The 26989-nt window shown below is 44.7% G+C and overlaps 1 protein-coding gene across 5 annotated transcripts in view; it reads right to left on the bottom strand.

Moving 5' to 3' along the window:
- cacna1ia (calcium voltage-gated channel subunit alpha1 Ia) overlaps positions 1-26989 on the bottom strand; it is a 189413-nt gene that overhangs the window by 44657 nt on the left and 117767 nt on the right. For all 5 annotated transcript variants that reach the window (XM_047571583.1, XM_047571585.1, XM_047571587.1 and 2 more), the window contains exons 6-18: positions 24463-24622; positions 17748-18096; positions 17538-17630; positions 13068-13392; positions 12034-12422; positions 6210-6361; positions 5894-6079; positions 4713-4830; positions 4482-4637; positions 4255-4345; positions 2955-3109; positions 882-1586; positions 234-334 (exon numbers count right to left, since the gene is read on the bottom strand). In XM_047571583.1, coding sequence (XP_047427539.1) covers positions 234-334; positions 882-1586; positions 2955-3109; positions 4255-4345; positions 4482-4637; positions 4713-4830; positions 5894-6079; positions 6210-6361; positions 12034-12422; positions 13068-13392; positions 17538-17630; positions 17748-18096; positions 24463-24622 — 2980 coding nt within the window. The remainder of the gene's footprint in view (positions 1-233; positions 335-881; positions 1587-2954; positions 3110-4254; positions 4346-4481; positions 4638-4712; positions 4831-5893; positions 6080-6209; positions 6362-12033; positions 12423-13067; positions 13393-17537; positions 17631-17747; positions 18097-24462; positions 24623-26989) is intronic.

Genomic DNA, 26989 nt, shown 5'->3' with positions numbered 1-26989 from the left:
AATTAAGTTTCCTAAACCAAACTGAGTAGTTTTGCTGATTTTTGGCCCAATCCATTGATCTCTATGTCAACGTTGGCGTCAACCACAAACCTTGTACATCACAGCACTGACATTGAAGGGAGCCTATGAAACACTGGTGGCTTTAACTAAAACACAACTATCTGACATCCTGTGACGGAGCAGACTGATACGGAGGGTGGAGGGTGGAGGGTGGAGGGTTGGTGGAGTCTCACTTGTTCTGCGGGGAGAAAAGGAAGACCGACCAGTCTTCTCTGGTCTCGCACCAGTCTGGTCTGTAGGCCTCCAGCATCTTCTGGATGCGGAAACACAAGCTCTGCAACAAACGAACACATTACGGATCACGGCGCGCACACACACACGCACACACACAGTCAGAAACACACAGAGACAAATCCGCTTTTGACTCCATATTTAAATTATTTACACAAGTGAAACACTTATACCGCAACCGCTCAGAGCGTCTTCCAACATTACCATCTGCACAGCTCTCTCCCCCCGCTGTCTAAATAGTCCTCTCTAATTAACCTCGTTTCTCTCTCACACGCAAACTTGTTTACAATGAAAACAATAGGACTCCCATGAGGCCCAGGTGATGGGGAGCGCAGACTTTATGCAAAGCGCTGGAAAAACTCGCATGCACGTGTAAAAAATCTCGTACTTGAGCATAAAAGCTAACGATTCGGCTTTTGTGAATCACCAACCTTGATTGCGTTTCTTTGTTCTCTTAAGTGTATCTGCTAATCGGCGGCGGTGGAATCGGACCGCGCATGTCCTCACTTCACTTACTTACAAATCTGCTCCTAACGCAGTTACCACTTCACTTCACTTCACTTCCCACATGCACAGAATAGAAAACCTACGTATTCAATGTCATCGTCCAGATCCTCCCGGTCTTTGCTGCGCGTGTTGACCTGGGGGAAGACATCGGCCATCAGGTGGCTGTGGGGGTTTGTCCCACCCGTCTGCTCGGTCGGCCGTCTAGGGAGGGGCTGCAGGAGCTGCGACAGCGGAGTCTTCCCGTTACAGTCTTGGTGAACCCCTCCCAGGTCTCCCCCTCCACTGATCACCACGCCTCTGTGGTGAGAATGGAGCGACATGGGGGGCACGGGATGGTGCGGCGGCGGCGGAGGGTGCGGGATTCCCGGGACCTGCTGAACGTGGGGCAGCTCCAGGGACAGAGCTCTGCGGTCCCTCCTGGCCGCGAAATACCCCGGGATCATGGGGTGAGGGAGGTGAAGGGAGTGAGGAGCGACGGCGGGCGGCGAGAGCAGAGACTCCTCCTCGTCCGGCTGGACGCGGTGGAGGTGGTGGTGGCGGTGGGGGGACGAGGAGGCGCGCGGGCCCCGGATGCGGAGGCTCCCGCCGACCACTCCTCCCAGGCCCCCCAGGTCGTAGCCGTAGAACGGCCTCGCGGAGGTGGGGGTGAAGGCTGGGCTCGTGGAGGGGGAGGAGGAGGAGCAGGGCCGGTTTCCTCCCAGGTTGTTCCAGCTGGACCGGCGGGCCCACAGGGCGTGAGCCTGGGGGGGCAGCGGACGCCCCCAGTTGTGGTAAGCCCGACCGGGATACTAAGAGACAAAAGAACGGATTCATTTATTTATCGATGGATTTATTGACCTGGAATTCTTAAATACAAACACAGCAACTGTCTGTTTAAGGCGAGACATGATCAGTTTTAAGATTCTTTGCTTCATTAACATGTTTTCTATCAAACTAGTTCAACAAAATGAGTCGAAATGCACATTTTGGTGTTTATTTCACTACACTTTGTCTGTGTTGTGCGTCTAATTTACTCCTAAACTGGCTAAATGTCACTTTTCTAAACCTAAATCAGTGCAGAGCTTCGTCTCTACCCCAGTATATGAGGAACTGTTGTGAAGCTCTTTTTTCTGTCGGATCCAAATACGGTCATATCCTTTGTACTGGCAAACAATCGTGAAAGTAGAAAGGCTGATCTGAAGCTAAACTGGTTGGTGTCGATTTCTGACCACGCATCAAATGACCGGATATTCTGCCTCTAGTCTGTGTTTATCTACGAGGGACTTTTAAAAATGAAGTCCTCTCTAAGAATTAAATTACAGCTTATTTTAGCAAAGTCCAAAGAAAAGAGAGATGAAGGAGAGGAGACGGGAAGTCAGACTCATCTGAGTTCATCCGGCCGTAAACTGTCTTTGGTGAAAGGAGGCGAAGGTGGAGACAATCAGCGGTGGATCATCACTCATGTTTCACACTTGAATGAACTTAATTAAAATTTAATCTGATATTTTGATATAATATATGTTGATATGATTATATGATGTGTTTTGAAGGATCTGAGTAGATTTGGATTTGGTTCATAGTGGCTTCCAATAGAAATATAAATTATTTTACAACGTAAAACCGTGTTCTCAAAATGAGCTTTTCTGCTGCTCTGAGCCAGAAATCTCCACCTCAGCAGCTCTGACACAAACCAGACTTTACAGATTTATTCCTAACTACAGTCTGCAGGTATTTACATATGTAGTTATCATTCAGACCCTGATTTGTATCACATTTTACTCCTAAAAACATGGCAAAACTTGTTTTTTTTGGACTGTTGACAGTATTTTGTGATTTATGGATTGATAAAAAGAGGGATCTAAAATCCCCCCAGTAAATACCTGGAAATATAATATGTTAAAAAAAATGAAACAAGAATTTTCAACCTCATTTTAACCATTATTCAGATTTATGTTCTGGAAATGTGTGCAGATGAGCACATGTTTAAATAGATAACTCCTCATTTGCACATTTAAATATAAATTCACAGAAAACTACATAAAAAATACAAAACATTATTGTATTTATGTAAGAAATCAACTGGAGAAGTTTCATGGTGATATCTAGTTAAAATTTTTATCCTATTCACCTGTAGTGTCTCGCCTTAACCGAGAGCTACGTATATATCTCACTCTTACCACAGCCCTCTGCTCCAGGTTAGCCCTGCCAAGAGAAATGACACTATTCTTCCTGGAGCCGAGAGTAAAGGTCAACCTCTCTCCAGGAAACAGACCGGCGGACAGCGGCGGAAGGTCCAGGTGTCCGTTAGGTGTCAGGGTGCAGATCTTTGGGTCTGCAAGAAGGTGGAAGACGAGAATATAAGAAAAGAACAATGGTGCTGAACAGCGTGAGGCAGAGAGATAAGATGGATGAGTGGGAAAAAAAAGCCCATGCCTTCCTTTGTTTTCTTTGTTGTTGCCGTTAAAGCAGAACTCTCCATCAATGGACACTAAAACGTCCTAAAGCATTGTTATAGTCGGCTCCAAGAGGCATAGGAAGGTTTAATTTACTCTAAATTGCCTTGCAGGAGCCAGGGAAGAGCTCGTAATAGTGAAACACAGAGACGTCCGCCGCCGCTTTGTCCATTCTCAAAACATTACCTTTTGGTGGAATAGGTCTGAATAAACATTAAAATTCCAAATGTGTTTTTCTCCCACTAACGCTGACATTTAAAAAGGTACATTTACGCTCAGGAGAGATGTGATCAGGCATCGACGGAGGCCTCCCTAATGTGCTTCTAAATGCTGCAGGCTGTCTCCGTTTGGTTCGTGGTAAGTTTGGCTGTTGAGATGCCAGGAGACGAGCAGGAAGACAGGAGAATGGACAAGGAGCGGAGTCAGCTTTACTCAGGCTGATTTCAGACTGGAACAATGTTGCATATGATGCTTCGTCTTTGGCCAATTACAAGCATATTCACAGCTGTTGTTAGATAAGAATAAGCTCTACTTGCAGGTGTGTTTTTGAGCCTCACTTCAAAGAGTTCAGAGTCATCCGCGTATAGGTGTATATGGTCCAACCCCCCATAAGTTTAGTATATTGGTTTCTGTTTCATTAGCTTAGCTTTGGCGTTAGCTCTGCCAACTTTTCTTGCAGAAAGACGATGGGTAGAGACATAAAAGGCTTTTATTTAGACTTTTCGACCAAATAAATCTGTATTTTAATGTGTATTCAACTAAATAATGTGATAGAAATATCAATAGAAATAGAAAAGACTTTATGCGACACCAAGTCTTGATTCTGATGCTAAGGTAAAGGCGTTCTGTCTGGGACTTCTCTACATCGTTTTTTAAAAATGAACCTTTGCAGCCGCTTGCCTTCATTTTTTTTTTTTTTTTTTTTTTTTTAAACATTCAGCAGTGTGAGGAGCTAGGCTGACAGCTGGGGGTAAAATAACACTATAAGCCAGAAATGCTCTAAAGCTCTTGGAGGCATTGCTACCTGAGAGGTGCAGAGAGTCTTTCTGCTTATCATTCTCGTCAAAGTTACAGGAAGACCTGTCATCATCCGAGTAGGAGCGGTTTGCATCGCCCTGCAAAGGAGACAGAAAGAGACACAGCATTCAAAGTTTAGACATAATGAACAATTAATGATTTATTTAACAGTTTGAGGGACCTGTTCTGTCAAGCCAGCGTAGATTACTTAGACTTGCATCTCAGGTGTCTTACCTCGGCTTGGAAACCCTCAACCAAGATGGCAACTAGTAAATTGAAGAGCACGTAGTTTCCGAAAGTCATGAGAGCGACGAAGTAGAGTGCGGCACAGGGAGAGGTGGACGCCATGCCGTTGTACAACACCATGTTCCAGTCCTCCTGAGTCAGAATCTGCACACAACGATACAGAAAATACATAAGCACATACACTAAGGCTGCAAAACAACAGGGTGTTTAATTTCCTACCTGAAAGACAGTGACGATGGCCCAGAGCAAGGAGTCAAAGTTCTTCCTGTCGGGCACCGTGTCCCCGGCCTCGGTTTTCAAACTGAACTTACAGCCAAATATATGCATTCCCAGGATACTGCAACGCAAGAGAAGGAAATAATTCAGCCTCACATGCTGCTGCAGACTAAGGGCATGGTTCAGTTATGCAAACAATGTGAAGGACAGGTTTTCAGATTCACTTAAAAAAGGAATTGCAACATATGAAACACATATCAAGTCTTAATGGGTTGTCTTTTGCCATCTGTTACCCATCTGTTTTTGGAAATTCACATTATCGTTCATTATTACAGGGTTGTTGGAGACATTTGTGGATAAAGTCAAGGCTTGTTCAGGTGTACCTGGGATTAATGCCCGTCTGTTTTAACACACTTACACTTGATTGCCACATCGAAGGGCTAAAGATGCCAGCCTGGTTTAGCCAGACCCAATTCTTATCAGAATAAGAGTCTGGTAGCACATTATTATGTGTGGTTTCAACACAATGATTAGATGAGCCAGAAGCATAATCAGTTCCCAGCGGAAAGACTCCAGAAAAAACTTTCCACCACAACCAAGTCATTAGAAAGAAATTTGTCTAACGATGCTAGAAGTAAAAAGATATGTGCACCGCAACAATTCTCATAACATATTTTCATTCATCAGGTGCATAGGGTAGAATTTAAGAAAAACATGGAGCGAGGATTTCACCTTCTAATTAAGCATATAATCTTAAAAATATCGTAACAGTTCAGCCGCTCTATATTTAGATTTAACAGTCGACCAAGTGGAAAGATTGGTAGCCGCAAAGCGTTGCTGATTGTGTACTAACCACGTCAAAAAAGACATCGAATTAGAGTGACTTATTAATATGCCTTTGGAATTTGGATCTGTTAGCATAGTCACATAGTTGCAGTGCTAATTTAAACTTCAAAAGATGAACATTGCACAGTTTCATGTATTCCTAAGCTTCATGAAGAAGAAGTAATACAGGAGGAGGAGAAGGCTTTTAGCTAGGGCTTCTTCAACCATGCTCAGCTTCTATATCTTGTCTTAGTCCTCTGATATTCTGTCAAGTCTTTCATTTTTGCTAAAGGTTTGGAAGAAACCATTTTCTCTGTTAAACTCTCAGGGCACCTTCGTCACAAACGGACCGCTGTTACCTGAAGATGAAGATGAAGAGCATGAGGAGCATGCAGAAGGTGGCCACGTTGTCCATGGTCTTCATCAGCACCACCAGCTGTCGCCTCAGCGCAGGCATGAACCTCACCAGCTTAATGACCCTCAGCAGCCTGAAAGTCCTCAGCACCGACAGACCGCCGTCCGCCTGCCCGATGATCTCACACACACTGGGGTGTTTGGCAAAGAAAGACAAAAGTAGGAAGTGTTGGACTAGGTTTGGAATACAATGAATGCAGATGTGACACCTTTTAGATTTAGTAAGTGAACAACCAGCCGCTCGTTTTGTCAGTTACAGACCTTATGATGACGATGATGCCGTCGAAGATGTTGTACGGGTTCCTCAAGTACTCGAAGAAGCCAAAAGCGGTCAGTTTAAGGATCATCTCCAGGGTGAACATGCTGGTGAAGACAATGTTACAGATCTCCAGGACATTGGTCAGCTCGTCCGGCTATAGATGGTCACGGAAACGTAAGAAAAGCAAAGAGGAAATGAGGTGCAAGAAATTCAAGTTCTAAACAGAGCAGCAATATTCAAGAACAGGCTGAAACAAGGGCAACTGGACTCTGAAAGACTGGTGGGTAGCTGGGGTTCAGTGGGAGCATCTGTGAGTGTTTTCCACCTTGATTAAAGAGTTCAAACTCAGATTCCTGTGGCCATTAACAGACGCTAGTCATGAGTTTCAGGTGGGCAACACCAACAGTTAAAACCCTAAAGCCCCAACTCTCCACCAGTGCTTTTGGAACTGAAGACATCACTTGGACGAAACATCATAGAGAAAAGTTCAGCCGCCCCTTGTTTCAGCTTGTTATTGGATATATCATGACCTGGGTGACTGAGAAGCTTCACCCAACGTCCAGATACAGAGATTTCACTGATATCAAACCAGTGTTTTTCAGTTTCACAGTTGCTGTAACAAAAGGTGCAGGAAAATAATGGTGTATGCATCACATTCCCCCACCTGTACTGAAGAGCTATCTCTCAAACTGCCAATCATCTGAAGGGAGGACTCACCCCGCTAACGTTAACACACACACACACACACACACACACACAGGGCCACACCTTATCTCTGGCAACGGTCAGAATGGAAGAGGCTGAAGGTTTATGTTTTCCCACCTCAGAAAAATTGCAGAAGTAAACGGGGGAATGAGAAGGAGGATGGAGAGGGTGTATTGTCTGTAGCACATGATGTCAAACACAGGTCAAAACCCAGTCAATCCTGGGTTTATTTCCATCTGTATGTGCACAAGCGAACTGGCTCTATGCAGCCGTGCTTTGTGTGTGAGTGGATGTGTGTTATGCACGATATGGATCAGATGCTTTCTCTGATACCCCCTGCGAATTTCGGTTTCAAAGCCAGCGGAGAAATAGCCAGCCATCCCTGCCAAAGTTAGCAAAGCATGTCAGAGGGAAAAAAAGGAGACTCTCAACCCTTCAACCCTGCTCCCGTAATCCGCTTTCTCTCCGAGTCTATCTCCGTTCCCTCCCTCCCCATGGTTCTCCATTCTTTCCCTTTCTGTTTCTTAGCCTCATTATCAACCGGACCCATCTCTTCCCGGTCAATAGCCTCGTGTCGATCAGAGGGGAGAGGAGGTAAGGAGGAGGAAGGAGGAAGGGGGAGAGAAAAGGACCTGCTTAGGGGGAAGGTAGATAAGAGGAAGCAGAGGGAATGTTAGGAAGTGTATGGGTGAGGAGAGGGAAGGAGGAAAAGTACTTGATAAGATGAGTCGAAGACAGAGTTTGATAAGGAGTTAAATTCTCATTCTTTGCATCCACTTGTTTTTCCAAGACCTGCTTTTAGGTTTCTACTTTGCATGTGTATTCAGAGTCCAGACTCGAGTGTACATTGATTGGTCAAACACATAAACGCAGCATCGGCAGCCTGGCGTTTAAAAAAACAAACATCTGAACAACGATAAATCTCTAAGCTGAGTAAATAGCAGCTCTTAATGCCAGACTCAACAAATCACAATAAAACACGAGGGCTTGGACCTGCAGTGACGTCCAGGCTTTATCGAACCAACCTATGCAGTGCTACGCAGAATTAAACGGCGTTTCTATACCACCTGCCAGTCGGTTATCACTTGACTTCTGCGTTCCCATTGCGAGTGCAAACAGAAACTAGAATTGCCTCTGTGCAATAGCTTATAGCTGGCAGCTAGTGAAGTTACCAGGTTCAGTACATCTGTCCTAGTCTGAAGTAGCTCATTATGGGGTGTACCAGGCGATAAAAAGAAAAAAAGAACAACTTTTGCATGAAATTGGACAGTCCTATAACTAATGAAAGGGGACTCTCATGAAATGCTCTTTAAAGTTATTTTGCTGTCAATATCTTTTATTGTAGACGTGATGTAAAAGTTCATAAACACAGCAGCAAACCACTCCCACTCCACAGATAAACCAAACGATGTGATCGTCCTGGCAGATCTTTGCTGGAGTAGAACCTCTTCCAGCTGGAGAGCCTCCTGACCAGCTCCCAAACTCACAGCAGGGAACTGGATCTAGCTTCTGTTCCAGTGGTTAGAACTTTAGAAACCACTTCATTATGTGAGTCCAACTGGACGTTTGTGCCAAGTATTTGAAGAGACATTCCTGACATGTTGCCCTCACAGTATCACTATGTACTCTATGTTTCCTGAAGACCAGTTTTGAAGCTCAGTGTCGCATCTTTGTCCTTCACTGTCTTTGTCATCTAACTCCCGGCTAATTCTAAAATGCTAAAGGAGGTAAAGCGTGAGAGGCAATGATGCCGAGGAAGATGACAAGCAAACCCTGAGGACACTCACCTGTCACTAAAAATGAACACGCATTTAATTATGTATAAATTTAAGCCTTGATATAATTTATTCTTCAACAAGGGGTCCGCTGAGGTACCGCAGGGTTGGTCTAAAAAATCTTTGGTTTCTTTAAATGCACATTAACATGCATCCAACATATCTTAGTAGAGGGATGAATTCAGTCAACACTTCACTCATTGAACCTGTCAATCTAAGCCTCCTGTTCACAGTAGGCCCCGCCCATCACTGCTGAGCCAATCACGAGGCCGAAATAATATAAGTTGACTCTGTCCGAATCTCCGCAATTGGCCGAGAGTCCAGTGTATTATTTGAATAGCTTAATACTGAATGCAAAATGTTATCAATGTATATTTATAAATAGTACGGGCCGAGTTTAATATGTAACACATATAGGAGGTAGGGGGGTCACTACTTCATCTCTCCATCAGTTTGTGGTCCTGATTTAAACAGTTAATGAAAAGAATAGTGACCAAAACCATATTTTGCAACAGACTTTACACATGCCACACTTTACCTAACTTTCCTTAAACCACAACTCAAGCAAATCTTCTGGCAAACCAAACACAATCACCCAGGTAAAGTGTGAGCACATTAATCAAAGACAAGGCTCTGCTGTATGAATTAGTGTTTAAAAGCTGCTTTAAACACTCCAGTGGGTCAACCGTTATAATACTATTAGGAAGCTGGTTCCACAAAGTCAGTGCCAGCGCAGCAAAAAGCACGAGTGGAAAAAAAAAAAAAAAAAAAAAAAAAAAGGCAGAGATAAGAAGATCTGAGAAGGTGAGCAGTGGAGTGTGAAGTTAAAATATGAGCCGCAACTCGGGAAGCAAGGCTGTGAAGTGCCTTAAACTTAAACTGCACTTCATAACATGTTGGCAGCGTTTTTCACTCCTGGAGTTTGACGCATAATTCCTCCAGTCAGTTATATATAAATAAAAATCCCTGTCGCTATCCCTCAAGGAATCCCTACAACTGTTTGGTAGAAGTGTCTAAGGACAGAAAATAATTTTTTTTTTGCATGGTTTTAGTTTGGAAGATGTCCTAGGCTGAGGTAACGACGCCTCTCTGAAACATGCTAGGGTTTTGCTGTAAATCACATGTAAATGTACACAAACAGGTTTCATCCCTGAGCGGTTCCTCTAACCTTGACAGATGTCCAGAAGCCGCTCTCTCGGTCCAAAGTCCAAACAACACGATATGAGATTTATTGCTATTGACAGAACCATCACAGCTGTTGACAGCGCAGTTTAACCCAGACAAAATACCATCATTACCGCCTCTCCTTGCTTTCTCCCCGCTCCGCGCTTTCCCATTACCTTCCACTCTTTAGCCAGCTCTCGTTCTTGTTCCACATTTCATCTCTACATGTACAGAGAAAGGTGCACGTTTTAGTATTTCATCATGCATTTGTGCTGAGTCACGTTTCAAATTTAGGAATTCGTATTTTAGAATAAAACAGCTTTTTTTTTATTTTCTTTTTTTTTTTTGCTGCAGAGCCAAAGCAAACACTCCAATCGATGCTTCTGGGTGCGCCTGAAGAAAGTGTGGAGGGAGAAAGGCTCAAAAGAAAGAGAGACGGACAAAGATTCATGCAGAATCACGCGGGGAATTGAGCTGAAAAGTGCTGCGTAACCGGCGTCTGCTTTCGCCCTCTCACTCCCCCCACCCCCCACCCCCCCAACACACACACACACACACACACACACACACACACACACACACACACACACACACCACGTTTATTTTTAGAGTCTTCAGAGATGAGAGAAAGCAACTAACTACCGCACAGGCTGTACGAAAGAGACAGGAAGGGTGAAGGAGGAATGAGAGAGGGGGGAGAGCGAGAGGGAGACGGGAGGATGGCAACCGAAGAGGAGTGAGAACAAGAGTCAGAGAGTACATGAGGCACTGCGTAAGGCAAAAGAAAAAGATAAGGATAAAGGGATAGGAGGTGACACGGGGAACAATAGGACCAATGGGGGAAAGTGCAGAGGATTGCACAGAGGGTTCTTTGGAGGGGGAGAGAGGTGGAAGTAAAATTAGCAGGGGAGGATGAGAAATGGAAAACAGAATGAGATGAAATGAAGGAAGAAGGTGTTATGTAACGGCGTGCGAGTGCTCCCGTCGGTGCACGCTCCTGTTGATGCACAAAAAAAAAAAAAAAGGATGCAGATCAGTGCACGTGTGCTCCTGGAGGCTCCTCCTGGACCCGGCCGGCGCTTCAGGCTCGGTTTCCATCTAACGCCGGAGCCAAGTGTTCACACTTCCGTCAGGGAAACCGCTCCACGCCCACCGCTCGCCCCTCTGAATGTCATCCGACACCCCGATATTTCCTTCTGCTGATTGTGTCGGCGCGAGACGTTTAGAAATGATTTGCTACTAAAAGTTATTGACGGCGCGTCAGTCTGAGGAATTAGAGGCAATGTTCCAAAAACAATTACTTGATTTGTTGCGTCTAAGCTTTTGGACTCGGGGCTCAAACAAATCATGGTGATGTAGGAAAGTTTTTTTCCCGCGTTATGGGTGAATCAGGAATTGAATCATAGTGAACCTGGTGAAAATGATTTAAATGGTTTTCGTCAAAATAAAAGCATAAAAGACACAAAAAAGGTTTTTAGCTCCAGATATCTGCTCAGAAAAATCGGCAGCACGTATCGGCCAAGTTGAAAAAACAAAACAAAAACGGTATCGGCCCTGAAATATCCAAATTGGTCAATCTCTAGTGAGAGCCCACTTCTCATTTGAATGTAGGGAAAGAATTTCCTCATGAGGGACCAAGAATCTCTGCATATTGTGTCTTTAGTTGTGGTTTTGGATCTGGATCAGAAGGTAGCACCAGAACCAGAACCAGACCTGAAACAGGCTGCGTGTTACAGAGGTCTCTATCATTTCCATGTACGTCATTGTCTTTACTTCCTCTAAACTCAAAGGTGCCAGCGCCAGGCGACGGCCAGTGGAGAAATAATCTAAATTCTGCAATCTTGGCATTTGTCAAATTGTCCGAAGACACGAATGAATCAAGTTGATTCGTTACATCATTTGGGCCCAGGGTGAAGCCTCGGACGAAAAGAAAAACCCATGAAAATTCATTAGGTCTGGAGCCTATCCCAGATGTCACTGTGCGAGAGGTGGTGTCCACCCTGGACAGGTCCCTGGTCTACCACAGAAAAAGACAACCATTCACACTCACACCTACGGCCAATTTAGAATCACAGATGAACCTAAAGCACGTCTGTGGACGGTGGGAGGACGGTGATCACACCCAGAAAGGCCCACCAGTGTTAACCCCACCGCCAGCACTTTCTGGTTGCGAGGCTCTCACCTGGTTGTGATGCTCGATGCCCATGCTGATGGTGTTGATGAGAATGGCGATCATGATGCCGCGGCTGAAGTACTTGCTCTCCACGATGCCCCAGAGTTTCCTCCTCATGTCGTTCCAAAGGTCCCTGCAACGGCCGAAGCACGTCCTCCTCCTCTTCCTCTCCCCGTCCCCCCTCTCCTCCAGGTGGTTCTCCTCTTTGCCCGCCTCGTTCACGGCGTCCTCCTCGTTCTCGTCGCCGCTGCCGTCGCCCCCCGCCGCCCTCTCCCCCTCCTTCAGCGACAGGGCGCACACGGGGCAGTCCTCCGGGTTTTGGGGGACAGACAGGCTGATGGAGTTGGACACCGTCTGGGAGCTGTGGTCCTGCTTGCTTTGGTGTGGACAGTGGGACGCTGAAGAGGAGATTCAGTTTAGGATAAATTATTAAAATGAGTCTGTGTGAACATCTTTATCTGAGAACTTCGTGAACCACATGGACGAACTCAACTGTATTTGTGTTTTTTTTTTAATGATAAATACTGTCTACAACCTCCATTTTTAACAGAAGCAACTATCTGAAGAGACAAACTGACAGTCAAACAAGGTTCTTAAGCTCCCCAAAGACATAAATGTTTGTTTCTCCAGTTCATTTCTAAATGAACAGCCACATAAAAACGCTTGAGCAACACGTCCACAGTGACTCATAGACGTTTTCCAACCTCTGCTGCTCGTAACGTAACATTACAGCTACACAATTCTCCCTCTTATCTGAAACCGTCCTGCAAAATGTTATGTACAATAGGAGGACGGGACGTGAGATGCAGTGAAAAATGAAAAGCACGACTAGAGATGTGCTTGAACAATCAGCCAGCGACTAAAGCAGATTTCATTTAAGAAACATGAAGTATGTGAAGAACTGCAATTTTCCAACGGTAAACACACGCTGATTTCAGTTCCCCATGTGTTTATTTCTAAATGTGTTGTTGTCCGTTACAAACGTTACATAAATGTAAAGCTTCTCATATCATTTTCTGATTTTCTGAATCACCCCTACTCACATCTCGGATGCCTGGAGTGCGCCCGCTCTCCGTTGACGTTCCCTCCGCCGCGCCTGTTGCCCCTGCCTCCGCCAGCCGGCGGCGGCTTGCCCCTCAGCGTGTAGTAGAGGGCCGCCGACCTCCTCTTGGCCTTGCGGAGGACATGGCAGACCAGCTGGAAGATCTCCTCGTAGCAGTCCCCGGGCTCGGCCATGCTGGCCAGGGTGGAGGAGGACAGGCACTGAGCCCTCTGCTCCTGCATCAACTGGTGCTCCCGCTGTTTGGTCTCGGAGAACTGGGTGGCGATAACCACCAGGCACAGGTTGATCATGAAGAATGAGCCGATCTGGACGGAGGAGCGAGAGGTTAGAGCCTGTGGGGGATGTGGAGCTTCACCGTGCATGTGGTGCGATGCAGGGATTATGAACTTTTAGCCCCAACAGTGAATCGTTCACGGTTAAAAGCGAATCCATCACCGCCGAGATACAGACAAGCAATTACAAAAACCAAAGGCGTAACTAGAGACTTACTTAAATAAGCAGCCAATGGCGAAAGCAGATGTTGCTCATTTAAGAAACATGAAGTACGTGAAGAATCGCGATGTTCCGACGGTAAACACACACTTGTTTGTGCGTTGCACTTGCGGGTTTTAATAATGTGTGTCAAATCACCCCGTAGAAGCGTTAGCACACATGCTAAAGGTCTCCGAGGGGCTGGCTTCCCACCAAACCGAGGCTGATTGGAGCAGACAGACAGAGCCGACACATGCCCAAAGCACAGTTTGGCGTCTGGAGATCTTTTCATTCTCCGAGTTTACTTTCTCTGCCTCTGAACTCCTTCCTCACATGCCACGTTGCATCTCACAAGCGTTTTCTCCGCTCAGCAGCGTCTTTATTCTACTTGAATATTTTACAGTAAGTCTTTTAACTTTCATGGTGCGGTTTCTGGCTGTAGCTGCAGAGGACGGGAGAAGGGGCGCGCAGTGCGAATGCTGACCGACCCTTTTAGAAGCAGTAATGGGAATCACTCCGGGACCCGAGAAATGCCTTTTATTGGAGGACTCCGCGCAGGTCACAGAACAATGATTAGATCAATACGGGCTAATGCCGAGCAACTCAGGAACCCGGCGGCTGGATGGATAGAGTCGCTCTTAGTCTCACTTTTGTTCATTACAAATCTGGACATGTGTCTCTCTTTCTGCTTGGGCAAACACGGAGAACATACAGCTACTACAACTGGATCAAGAATGCACCAAGAATATGCACAGAATCTTAAACCAACAATCTCCCGGTTGTACAGTTTAATCCATAGTGACCAAAGACATAGGGAGCTGTGAAGCAGGGAATGATATCAAAAGACTATACAGAGAGAAAACATGGATGGAAGTATAGGATAATGCCGAACAACTTTTGTTCATTACTAATCTGAACATACGTTTCCATGGTACCATTGACTTTCATTGATAGTGACCAGATTAGGTGAAGGAGACAGTGGAGGAAACAGGAAGAAATTACATGAAGATCCTCACAGAGAAAGGGAACGTGGATAAAGTGGCCAGAAACCCGGTGGCAGGAGTTTCACTCATTACAAATCTGGACATGTATCTCACTTTCTGCTTGGGCACAGCTAAAACATTAGAATCAAGAATACACCAAAAACACGCAGACAATCTGAAACCGACGCCCTCCCACGTACAGACTTTCATCAACAGGCGCAGGGCGAGGTTCAAGGAGACGATCGTGAAGCCGGGAGGAATAAAATCAAGCCACTCTGGAGATATTCGCAGCGAGAGGAAACATAGATGGGAGGTATTTATGTGCGGAGAAGGAGGAGACGCACCCATCTGGGGCCTGTGGGTAAGATCAGGTCTGCAGGTGTGTGGAGGGCCTTTGATTCCCCGCCAGGCTTTGCATCTGTGTGTGTGTGTGTGTGTGTTCTGTGATTCTGATCAGCAGACGGCTTCACGCATAATCAGGCAGGGCAGTCCAATATCATGCATTGGGGACGATCGCTGCATTATGCATGCGCGCAAACCAGGCGGACGCGGACACGCCGTCACGTAGGCTAAAAAGCAGCACGCGTGATCTCTCACGCGCACTCGCAGCAAATTAAAGAGGGCGAGCTCAGCTTTCAACTGATTGCTTGCATGTGCTCGCACGCAGCAGCTGTCGTGTTTATTTATGCGCGCGCGTATTCTTTTCTCCGAAACGCACTCACAGAAACACTCCCTAACTACTGCCCTCTTGGCAGCACTCGGCGGCTCTTAGACTCTTACTTCCATTTACACACAGGGCACTTATGTGAGATACTTCACACTACATCAAGTGTCGAGCAGACAGACTCAGAGTTTGACTCCACGGAGGTCAAGCCTTTTCTTTTTATCTCGGAGTTTTGTTTCCCAGAACGCAGACTTACAGGATCAATTAGGAGGCTTTAAAGCGAACGGTGACGCAACTTAACAATGACACAACGCGTGGAAATCGAAGGAACGAGTTCAAAAAGACACGAGCGAAAGGACTACAAAGGAAAAGAATGGGAGCAGTCAAGGTGACCCTGACTGTGTGCTGAGCTCCGGGAAGGGCCCAGAGGAGGCGGGTGATTGAAAACTTCTCCTAGCGTCAGCGATGCTTCCGAGGCGTCCCTCAGGGCTACAAGTTGGCAAACAGACACGAAGCTCAAAAGAGCAACTCATTTGCGTCAATCAATCAAGCCACGTGGTCGTGGTGGGAATCATTTGTACCACGAGGAGAGCGTCTGCTTGACACAGAGCTTTCGGGCTTTTGGGCCAAGAGATCGAGGAATGTTTGGGAACCAGAAACAATGTGGCCTCAAACTGACCTGTCAAGTGATCCCTGACTCTAACTCTGGCTTTACAGCATGAGGAAAGAAGCCTCTCGTTGACCAACCTCAGCCTAGTAGAGCACGGGTATTTTCTTATTCTAATCACAGCATCTTAGTCATTTTTTATTTTATTTTTTAAAGGAAACACAGAAACAGTCACGGCCAAGAAACTCTTCTCCAACGTCTCCCGTCCAGTAGGTGGTGATGGATTCACCAGATCTTCAGCCATTGTTGCTCTTTCTAGCCAAGTTTCAGGCAGCAAACGTCCTCACTGTCATGACAAGTTGAGTTTCTTAGGAAGGCCATGCAACTAGAGCTGGTCGGTTCCTAAATGATTTGAATCCTTGTACTGAATCAGGAATCACGAGTCTAAAGTTTCCATTAAGTGCTCAGAGTGAGTCAGTGGAAACATAGCGGACTCTGCTAGACTTCAGTGAACCGGATCACTTTAGTGTGACTCAGACCCATAAAATGAAGTGTTAGACACATGGCTACTCAGGACGCTAATATCCTCATAATTCTGATTGCGTTTAGTATCCAAATATTTTCTGTTCAACCCAGTTTTGGCCTTTTTGCAAACTCCAGATGAACCCCAACAGTAAACTCCAAAGGAAATTAGCTTGTTATTAAAGAAAATACTCTGTACCAGTTCCCTGAGATCAGATTTGAAAATCAGACAATGGAGCTTGGTGTGGCTGCAGTAAAAAAGGGCTCTACCGTCTCTCCGTCAGACATGTGATCACTGTGGCAGCACAAACCAGGGGAAAGTGATTACATTGTAATGTGACACCACATCAATTATCTTGCCAAAAGGTGTTTGCACCGTCGGTGCCAAGCTGGAGTCAGATCTGCCAGGGAGCGGATGAAATTTACAGCTGCTGCCCCAAAACCAGTAATCACCTCGGCGACATTAGACAGAAGCCGCGAGGAAGAAGCAGGTACAGAAAACAAAGCCCTTCCTCATTACGCCGCGTAAATTGTCTATTTGTTAGCGACAAACTGGCTCGTGTCTTTACTCCCCTTCAGTTCATTTGCTCGCCGCCGTCTCTCCCTCTGACCTCTCCCTCTGATATTTTCTTGATCTCATTTTCGAAGCTTTGCAATTAAGGCAGTGTGTGTTTTTCTCTTGGCATTCACCTGCAAAGTGCAACATCCGGGACTTCTATTGTACCTCTGTCCCCGCGGAGGGAGTGACTGCTGCTCGCAGAGAGCCGGCGGCATGTGAACGCACAACTGAACAACCTTCATTGTGCTGCCATCTGGCACCGGCTGCAGAGAAGCTGCCTTTGCTCTTGTGCAGAGATTTCCCACAATGCCTTTTTTCTTTTTTTCTTTTTTGGACACTTCTTTTTCAGCTGTTTTCCTTTTGTTTCAACGCCATGCACGAATTCACGTAACATCCACCTCCTCCCCACCTCCGACACTGACGGCAGACGCTCCTTTATGCCGCTATCGATTTTCACAAATCTATTAACACTTCACCACTTAGGAAATGTGCTCCTCCAGTTTACCGCGGCGGCCGCTGATGGCCACATGTATTGGATTCTTTTTTTATATTTAGCCCCAGTTAAAATTCATCATCAGAAGTGCTCGCTGGATGTGTCGGCCGGTGGGAATGTGGAGCGGAAAGGCTGAGCGACAGTTACTTACAATGATGAGTAAGATGAAGTAGATGAAGTTGTAGAAGGAGTGGGCGTCCATTACGTAATACATGATCTCAACCCAGCCCTCCAGAGTGATCACCTACAAAGAAAGATTGCATCCATAAATCGTTCTTTTAAAGAAAACGACTGGGTTTTAATACTTGCACAAAAGAAAAATAATAAACATTCTCCACGGTCCAAAATGAACCGGTCCTACCTGAAATATTACGATCCAGGCGTAGACGATGTTGTCAAAGTTGATGGCACCTTTATGGGGGTTACTGCTCCCAGTGTGGCACCGGGTGTAATACTGGTTCCAGTTTATGCACAGGCCTATGGCTTCGCCGGCGCCGCTGCCGTTGGCCAGGGGCTCGGGGCTCAGGCCCAGAGCCTGCCTGTGCAGGGCGTCCTCCTTGTCCAGGCAGCAGGTGCGCCCCCCCTCCCGCCTCGCCGGGACGTCGGTGCACGACATGATGCCGTTGTCGGACCCCAGGGAGCAGATGAAGGGCCGCTCGTCGTCTTCCTCCGGCCGGTAGTACGGCGCCGGCAGGGCCATGCCCGAAGAGCTGCGGAATAAAAACGTACGAGAATTCAAATACAGAAAAAGGAAAGTCATTTTTATTTATTTGAAGGGTGAAGGAGGAAGAGACAGGAGGATGTAAATATATAACGGAGTGAATTCTTGGAAGGAAGCACTGAGCCGAGGCTGAGGAATGCAAGAACTGCAAGTACGACATGAACACGATCTGTATATACTGTCTTTGCTTCTGAACTGTTTGTTTGCTGAAGTCATCCAGGTCACGGTGTAACCAAGGGAGACAGGTCTTGTAGGGGTTTGTAAAGACGACTGTCTTTCAGGAGGACTGAGAACATCTGTCCCCAAAACGTTTTATTCCCATTCATACGTTAAGGCTCTGATTAGATTAGCATTCACTGGGGACAGAAAACAGGATCCAGACTGGTTCCTCCAATCACAGGTAAGTATCAGGTCAAGTTTTCAGGTGGAAAACATCCACCGGCTTTCAGCCCCAGCCACCCACCAGACTAGAGCACCTGATGAACTGGACTACACAGTGCATGTGTGAAGGCCGAACCCAGCAGTGAACTAGCCTCGAGCTAACACAGCGAAATAAAAGGGTGTGCTGACAAGTGAGGAGGGGTTGGAGGTTCATGTGTTGGTCAGGACATAATAAATCCTGAGGGAAAAAGAAATCCTGAAGCACTCGACACTTCACACACAATTATTTATTCATCAGGTTGTCATTCCATGAGGCGTCGTGTGAAAATGGTTTTATTTGATGAAGTAGAGATTCAGTTTTATTATGAGATTAAATATCAATAAGAGTCTGCTCCTGCATGGGAGACTTCTCAGCATTTCATGATGCACACTCAACAGTTAGAGTCTAGCAACAGTTTGTTTGTTGTGTTCTTTTTTACATGTGTGTAGTACTTCTGTATAAATAAACCAACCATACATGAAAGCAGCTGTCAGTGTTTCTGCAGTGTTTCTAGGTTTGTGCTGTAATGAAGCGCGGCTGAGAAGCTGCTTTGTGCTGCAAAGACGTTGAACCTGAAGTCACATCCTGCTCCGTCTTCTCGCCTCGGTTACTTAGTTCGTTAGTTAGATAGTTAGTTAGTGAGCTGCCTGTGAACAGAAGTGTGTTAATGATGCTGCTGCTGTTGAACTTCAGAACGTTTCTTGGCGTCTGTTGGGTTTGTGAGAAATTAAGTAACGTGGCATTAACTGCAAAACCTGGACTACTATATTAAAGTATGAGACAGACAGAAAGATATACAATATAAACCATATATAAGAGTATCATATATGGAGAGGACATGTTTAAATATGTCTGATACAAAGACGTAGATGTAAGTACATGAAGAATGACTTATAAATATTGTCTGAAATATTTTTTATAGTATTTTAGATTTGCTTTAAATGTGTATTATTATAATTATTATTATTATTAGTATTATTATTATTATTAAGTAGAATAAAGGCAAAAATTTCAGCTGATATGAAAAGAATTTGATTTTTTTTTTACTTTATTTGCTGAACCCAGACCAGGAAAGCAGCAGTCTGTGCACCGCATTGGTTATTAAATAAACTGAATATATCAGCGCTGGTGGGAAATGGTTTGAGGCGAATAGATTCCTATGAAATTAAAACAACAGAACCAGTTCATTTAGAGTTTTGTGTGGGGTTCACATGAAACATTAATATTCTGTAGAGTAGGTACTAAAGGACCAGATGTTGCTTTTGAAAGGAGAACTTTAAGTTTCCGAAACGTCTACGATATATTCAGCAGAGTCAGCAGAGAGCTGGAGTGACAGGATGGCAACACGCACTTTAACTTCATGTGTCACTTCAACAAGGAAAAATACTTCGATGGAATGTAAATGTCTTCTTCTGTGGTTATCACAGGGACAGTTTACCAGGACAAAGCCAGCAAAACATCAGCAGTGTTTTCCATAGATCGCTAAGATCTCGGGGGGGAACCATCGTAAACTGCTGGGGAGAGTTTTGCAGGTTGTAGATCTTTCTTCATTCGTGATCTTTAAATGTTTAAGCAACTGCATTTTATAATTGTAAAACACATTTAAATGATCCTTTACTGACAAACATATAAATGAAAGAAGCACTAAGAGAGAAAACATGAATAGCTCACCTTCAATCCCCACTTAAAGACGAAATAAAGAACCAAACACCTTTGTAGCTTTTACCAAGGTTGTTTAAAAGGTTGTTCAAACTAACTAACTATTAAACTAATTATATAAAGAAAATAAAACTAAGACCAGGGATCGCATCCCTGTAACCAGGAAGGCCGACTTCCAGCCCATTCCAAGGCCACGGCGAGTAAATAATTGGCCCGGTCTCCACAAAGCAGACGCAACCAGTCAGCTCATCCATCTCAAACAGGGACGGCTCTCTGCTCTCCACCGTTGCCGTGGCTACCTCGCTGTGCAGAAAATAAAAGTTTGACACGGGAAACATGTTCAAATATCGACTGCTCGATAAATTTTGTATTGCGCTCATGTATAAATAAGGAGTTTGGGGGGGCGACCTGATGCAGAGGCAGCTATAAAAGCTGGAGTTCATCGAGGAGGCAAAACAGAATGAGAATGAGACACAATGGGGCATCTTTGGAGAAGGATTTAATGACCAATATGCCCCCCCGTCTGGAAACTACCCTCATTCCCTTCTCCTTGTGTTTGGTTTTAGCAGAAGCCAAAAAATGGCCACCGCTGGTAGAGTTACGAGTCAGGGGTGCTATGATGAGTTTAATAAGAAAATAAGTACATAGTATAAGGGGATGTAACAAGATATAATAAAGATAATTAAGATCATTTAGAAACTGAGTCACATTGTCTGACACAAACACAGCGAGTGAACAATGTTTTGAGTTGATTAAGATATTTCACCCCCATTTATTTCAGTGTAAATGCAGAGAGCATCAATAAAAAAGGTAAAATTGTTCTTCTGAAATTCTCATATTTTATCTTCAATTGTCTTTTCTCCTAAAATATGAAACAGTTCAGTCATCTACATTTACATTTGGCCATTATCTGTTTTTAATACGTTAAGACGCTTTAAATAGAAAAATTCTAACACTGAGAAAGTGGTTGTGTTCATCTGAAACCTCTAGAGTTGTGGCATAGTTTTCATTTTAAGCATCAGCTTAACTAAGAAACATAACAAGTTATAATAAAGATAATTAAGATAATTTAGGAACAAAACACTTACAGAGAGGCTAAGGAGGAAACATGCTAGCTGGGGAGAATGCTAAAGGTCAGGCTAGCTGAATGGTTGTAGTAGTTGCTATGTGGTTCAGTCCGAGCCACGGGCACCAGGTTGTGTGTGTATTTTATTTTTGGTTTTGGTTTGGTCTGCATGTGTGGGGCCCTTATCCTCAAACCAAAACCCCTACCCGAACCAGGGTAGGGGAAGGGGTTTGAGGATACGGGCCAGGCTAGGGGCTAGGCTAGTTAGCTGGTGTCTTCTTGTTGGTTGCTAGCTGCTAGCTGACTGCTGGCCCTAGCTTGCTGGTCAGTTTTCAGTTCGACTGGGCTTCTAAATGTGTTTTTCCTTGGATCTTATCCTGTGTCACAATGAATACATGCTCTGACACAAACAAACAAACAAAAAAAAACATATTTCAACTTGACTTCAGATTTTTCATCTCCAGAATTACCTCATGAAGCATCAATAAAAAGTAAAGTTGTTCTTATGAACCTCTCACATTTTATCTCCATTTGTCCTTTGTCCTGAGACGATGGTGGAAAAACTGATTGCAGCTGCTTCGCCTCACCTCCACCCTCCACTGTACATCGACCTGAAGCATGCAGGATGCATCGGGTACAACCTTCCTTTTAGTGCATTGTCTGGCGTCTGCCTCTCCCTTTGAAGCTTCCCTTTCTGTCTGATCTCATGCCTCCAGTCAATAGCGGGATAAATACTGCTGACACGCCGCATATAGAGGCAGAATATCTTTACCTTTACCTGCACAGAGCATGCACACGGCAGGCGTGAAAGTTAACTCCAGGTATCCAGACCCCATCGGACTCCGTCACTTCCCACCCAGAGTAGCTTACATTGATTTCAGAGGCACAACGAAGTTACAGGAGCGCACTGAGGTTGTATCACAGCGGAGTTAATGCAACACAATCGGGGACAGACATGAGAGAAACGGAGTCGAGGGAGCTGGTCAATAGAATTTAAAACTGAAGAAAAATGTATGAAGAGATAAATATTTGAAGACGGGGAGGATGAGAAAGACAGAGAGGAGGAGGAGGAGGAGGAGAGGCCCTGTCAGAGTAGTGGAGCGTGAATGAAGGCCGCCGGTGACTTGGCATCGCACAGCGTGGCACGGCAAAAAAACCTGGCAACACCGTGAGAACACACCTGCTGACGGGGAGGTAGAAGGAGGGGGGGTGGGGGGTGGGGGGTGGGGGAGGGGGGCGGACGTGATCATCTGTGATGATATGAAGAGAGAGCGTGGGACAGATTGGTTGGGAGGACGGAGAGGAGCTTGAAAGGGACACGCTACCTTCTCCTGGTGATATTAAAAAAATATGATACCACTTACACCAATCAACCAAAACATTATGACCACCTTCCTAATACTGTGTAGGTCTTCCTTGTGCCTCCAAAACAGTCGTGACTCATCAGAGAATAGACATGGACCTTCTGAGGGGGTTTTCAAGGATTGTCATTGCTGTTTAAATGTTATTTACTTCTCCTGTCAGTGGTTTTAATGTTGTGGCTGATCTGTACTTGTATCACATTGGTATCTTCCTGTTGTTTCGTGCCACTGTCGTCTTGCTCTGGGCGTCTCAGACACAATGTGTATCGTTATTGACGGTAAATAAGTAAAATTCAATTGAAATAAATTTTAAAAAGACCAGAAAAAACGAACACATCAGAAACAGTGCAGTTGATTAAATACTTATAAATAAAATAAAAGGAAAAAAGCAAAATAAATCGCTAATAAATGCTGGAGAACACAAGGGGGAGGGCGCAAAACCGTAAATGCTGCACTTGACTGCGACACTTAGCCCACTCCATTATCACCTCTCAGAGAGCTAACATCAGCCCTTTATTTGGCATAATAGTCCTCCAGCGCTAACTCACCAAGACCTAATTCAGCAGTCAAGCACCCTCTCTAACCCGAATAATATGCTAATACAATGCTTTAAAACAATATGCAAAAAACAGTAATAAGCAGCTGAGGGTGAGACGAGCGCTAACAAAATCTGCTGCTGCATTAATCAGCTAATGTGTGGGAGTTTAAGTGTCAGCTCTGGAAGAAAAATGGGTTTTCTAAAGGTGGGCTCAAACGGTGCTACGGAGCGTCCCGCAAGAAATAAAAACTGCTCTTTGCATCCTGCAGAAAGGGTTTCTAAGGCTGCGAAAGGTTGTATTTTAAACCAAACCAAGATTTATTTCTGAGTCTAAAGATATAGTTTTGTTACTTGAACCAAACCAATAATATCTTTCTTAATATTTTAAACGGGATAAAAACTCCAGGTGCTGGTGGATCCTTATTTATCAGGGCTACGGTGCAGGAGGGGCAAGAGTGAAAAAACACAACCAAACCTGAAAAAACACCCACACAGTGTGTTGAAGTTAATATTTCTCTTTCATATCAAGGAAATTCCATTTTATTTCCATTCTAATAGGTGGTGTAGCTACGGGGACGGCCCAGATCCTCGCTGATATCCTACTGATACTTTCGGTACTCCAGTCATTCGAGGTAATGTATTAACAAAGCTGATTGGTGAAATATGTCACCATATGAGGACGGCGGGTCTCAGGAGGTTAAAGTGAAGTAAAGCTAAACTCCTGAAGGTGTCAGATCTCTGCTTTAAGAGAAGGACAAAGAAGACACTCGCTGGCGGAAACGTGTCTCCTTTCATCCGTCTATTAGATCTGCCATTAGTACAGTCTGCGTCAGCACAACCGGAGACGGGTAGTAAACATTGGCTCACATGCTTATTACAGCGCACACACACATAAAGAGGTCGTGAGCATTAAAAAAAAAAGAAAGTGAGAGAAAAGAAGCGAAACACTGCTGAGCACCGGTGAATGTCACTCACACTCAGAAACAGTGGGTGATGCTGCCGTGTTGGGTCATGAATATGGAGACGTGCAGCTGGAAACTAATCACCTTCTCAGCTGCAAACTGTTGAACAGTAGATTGAGAAACAGCAAACGCGGGAGGTAAAAAAGGAAATTCACACGAGTCGAAAGGAGGACGCATAAATGGCGATAGATTGAGGGGAGAGAATTAGAAAGCAAACGCGTCTCGTTCGAGGCCAAATGATCGAACACGTGGTCGGAACTGTCAACGCGTGGCCCCGTTTCAAGACAAGACACAACACAACACAACACAACACAACACAACACAACACATGAGCAGCGCTGAACTCACAGGGTGAAGTTCTCCTCCGGGTAGCATCGGTTCCTCAGGAGCCCCGCCCACAGCTGCACCCCGATGATGCCGAAGATGAAGAAGACGAAGAAGCAGAGCAGCAGCACGTTTCCCAGCATGGGCAGAGTGTCGAGCAGCAGGTTGACCAGGATACGCATACCTGTGTGTTCGAGTAAAGGGGGTCGGTCAGATCATCACAGGGGTTATTAGATGATTAAACACGATTTAGCATTAGCATATAAATTCCTTGTTATGTGTTTGTTTCTACACTGAAGACAGGAAACATTAAAATGGTTTAAACATGGTTCATTGTCGACACATAAGGAAAAATATATCTACACATGTAAAGTAACATTAAACTACAAATAAGATAGAAAGAAAAAAAGAGGTATGGTAATATACAGCGATCCACAACATTATGACCACCACCAAGAGAAGTGAATCCTGTTTCCAGTTGCATTTTAGTCTTCATAAAGAGTTGTTTCTTACATTTCAGTGGCACATCCACAACTGAAGTTCTGGTTAAGATTGAAAACAAATTCAGGAACAATTAAAAAAAAAGAGAGGAAGGGAAGCAGGAAGTGGAAGCTTCTCCAGAGGAGGCAGCGTGAAAAAAACAAACACACCTTAAGCAACAGCTGGAGATTAACTACTCCCTAAAAGACCCAGAGCTTTACAGCGCGGTAACCGGGCTGCACAAGGCCTCGTCTGTGATTAGACTAATCACTGGAACACAAATGGCGTCCCCCAGTCGAATCGTGATGACCTCGTTCCCCCTGTGGACGGGGCCCGTCCCGGTGTGACGACACACCGAGGCGGTGATTAGCGGAACGTGATGACGGCTGATTGGACCAACGAGAGGCAGAGGTGAGACCCGCTGATGAGATCTTCTCGCGCTGATGTAGCACCTGAAGGAGGCGCGTCTGCGTCACCGCACCGATGTGTGTGCACGTTGTGCGGTGCCTTGGTGTGACTCGTGAATAACAACTCTGCGGCGGGTTAATGTGTCACAACGGTGCATATGAACCGACTGAACAACAGCAGAGAGGCTGAGAAAGAGGGAGTGAGAGACGCAATGGCAGGATTCACAGGAGTGGAAATACCTGTAGCGCACATGCTACACAAACACATGTAAACACACATTTACTCTTTCCCCAACGGTTCTGTTTACGTATGCAGCTGAGTGTGAGCAACGATCTGATGGCATTTAAATGTTTCATGGTGGTTTATGTCTCCATCTTGGCAGCGAATCCACGTAACTCCAGACTAATTCAGAAATGGTCAAACAGGCGAATTCAGTCATTTTGAGGAATTTTAAACCTTTAAATACCAGTTTGATTAAAAACATGAAAAATGAACTTTATCCATTAAAACTAATGTTGGAGGGCTGGGGTATTTTTTTCACACTAGTCTTGACCAAGATTATCTAAAATATTAACTTGATTGCATTGTTAGTTTTTGTGTAGCGTCAGATTTCAAATTTGCTACCATCTCGTAACCTTAGCGGACAAAAAATGTCCCATTGACTTCCATCATAACTACATGATTTAATCTCTCAGCCATGACACAATAAAATCATTCAATCTGGAATATTAAGGTTTAATTTATGAGAAAAATGTCAAATTTGTCACTTTTAGTGTTTGCCACTAAAATCAGCCGTTTCCCCGTTATAGGGCCTATGCATAAAATGTTTATTTCATTTGTTTTTGTGCTTGTGTTATTGGGCTTAGGAGGCTATTATGAGGTGTGTGTGTATGTTTGTGTATTCAAAACCACATATTTTTTCTAGAAAATAAAAACTTGTGTGTAAAAATTGTGTGAAAATTTTGCCCAAATGGATAAAAATGTCCCTAAGGTTGTCTGAGGGTTAAATGGATGTGATGTGTGAAAATTCTTACTTGCACAGTTGCCATGAATATGGAAGAGACGAAAAGCATTCTTTAGTACCAGGCTGTTACTATTATTATTTTTATTTATTTATTTTTTTAAAGTTCGACACTTTAGTAGAGGTCTATAGGTATTGGCTCACTTTCAGAGGCAGCCTCAAGTGGACATTTAAGGGAACTACAGTTTTCCCACAGTGGCTTCATCCAAGTTGTCCAGATGTAGATTCATTTCTTTGAAAACCTCTGGTTTGGTCTCTTGGGCTTTTGAAGGTGATTTGAGATGCTGGGAAGTTTCTAGTCGTGTAGCTAGTTCTTAAATTAATGAACCAGAACGAAGGATGAGTTTCTAGCCTCTGTTTCTATTCTGTCTTTATTCTTAACCACACATGACATGACATGACATGAATGGAAAAGAGACGAAAAGTGTTCTTTTGTACCACTTTGGCTGTAAATTTGGACATTATAATGGGGGCCTATGAAGGTTTTGGATTTCTTAAGATTTAATCCCATAAAAAATCTGTGTGATCTAAAGTCTGGTCCAGTCTCTCAATCTCTTGCAATGGATCTGAAAACGCAGCGTGTGCTAGGAAGGTTTCAATTGTGTACTTTAATGTAGTCAATCAGAAAACAGATGAGCAACA

This window comes from Mugil cephalus, chromosome 20 (assembly GCF_022458985.1).
Source record: "Mugil cephalus isolate CIBA_MC_2020 chromosome 20, CIBA_Mcephalus_1.1, whole genome shotgun sequence".
NCBI lineage: Eukaryota > Metazoa > Chordata > Actinopteri > Mugiliformes > Mugilidae > Mugil > Mugil cephalus.
This window is presented reverse-complemented; position numbering and strand designations above follow the sequence as displayed.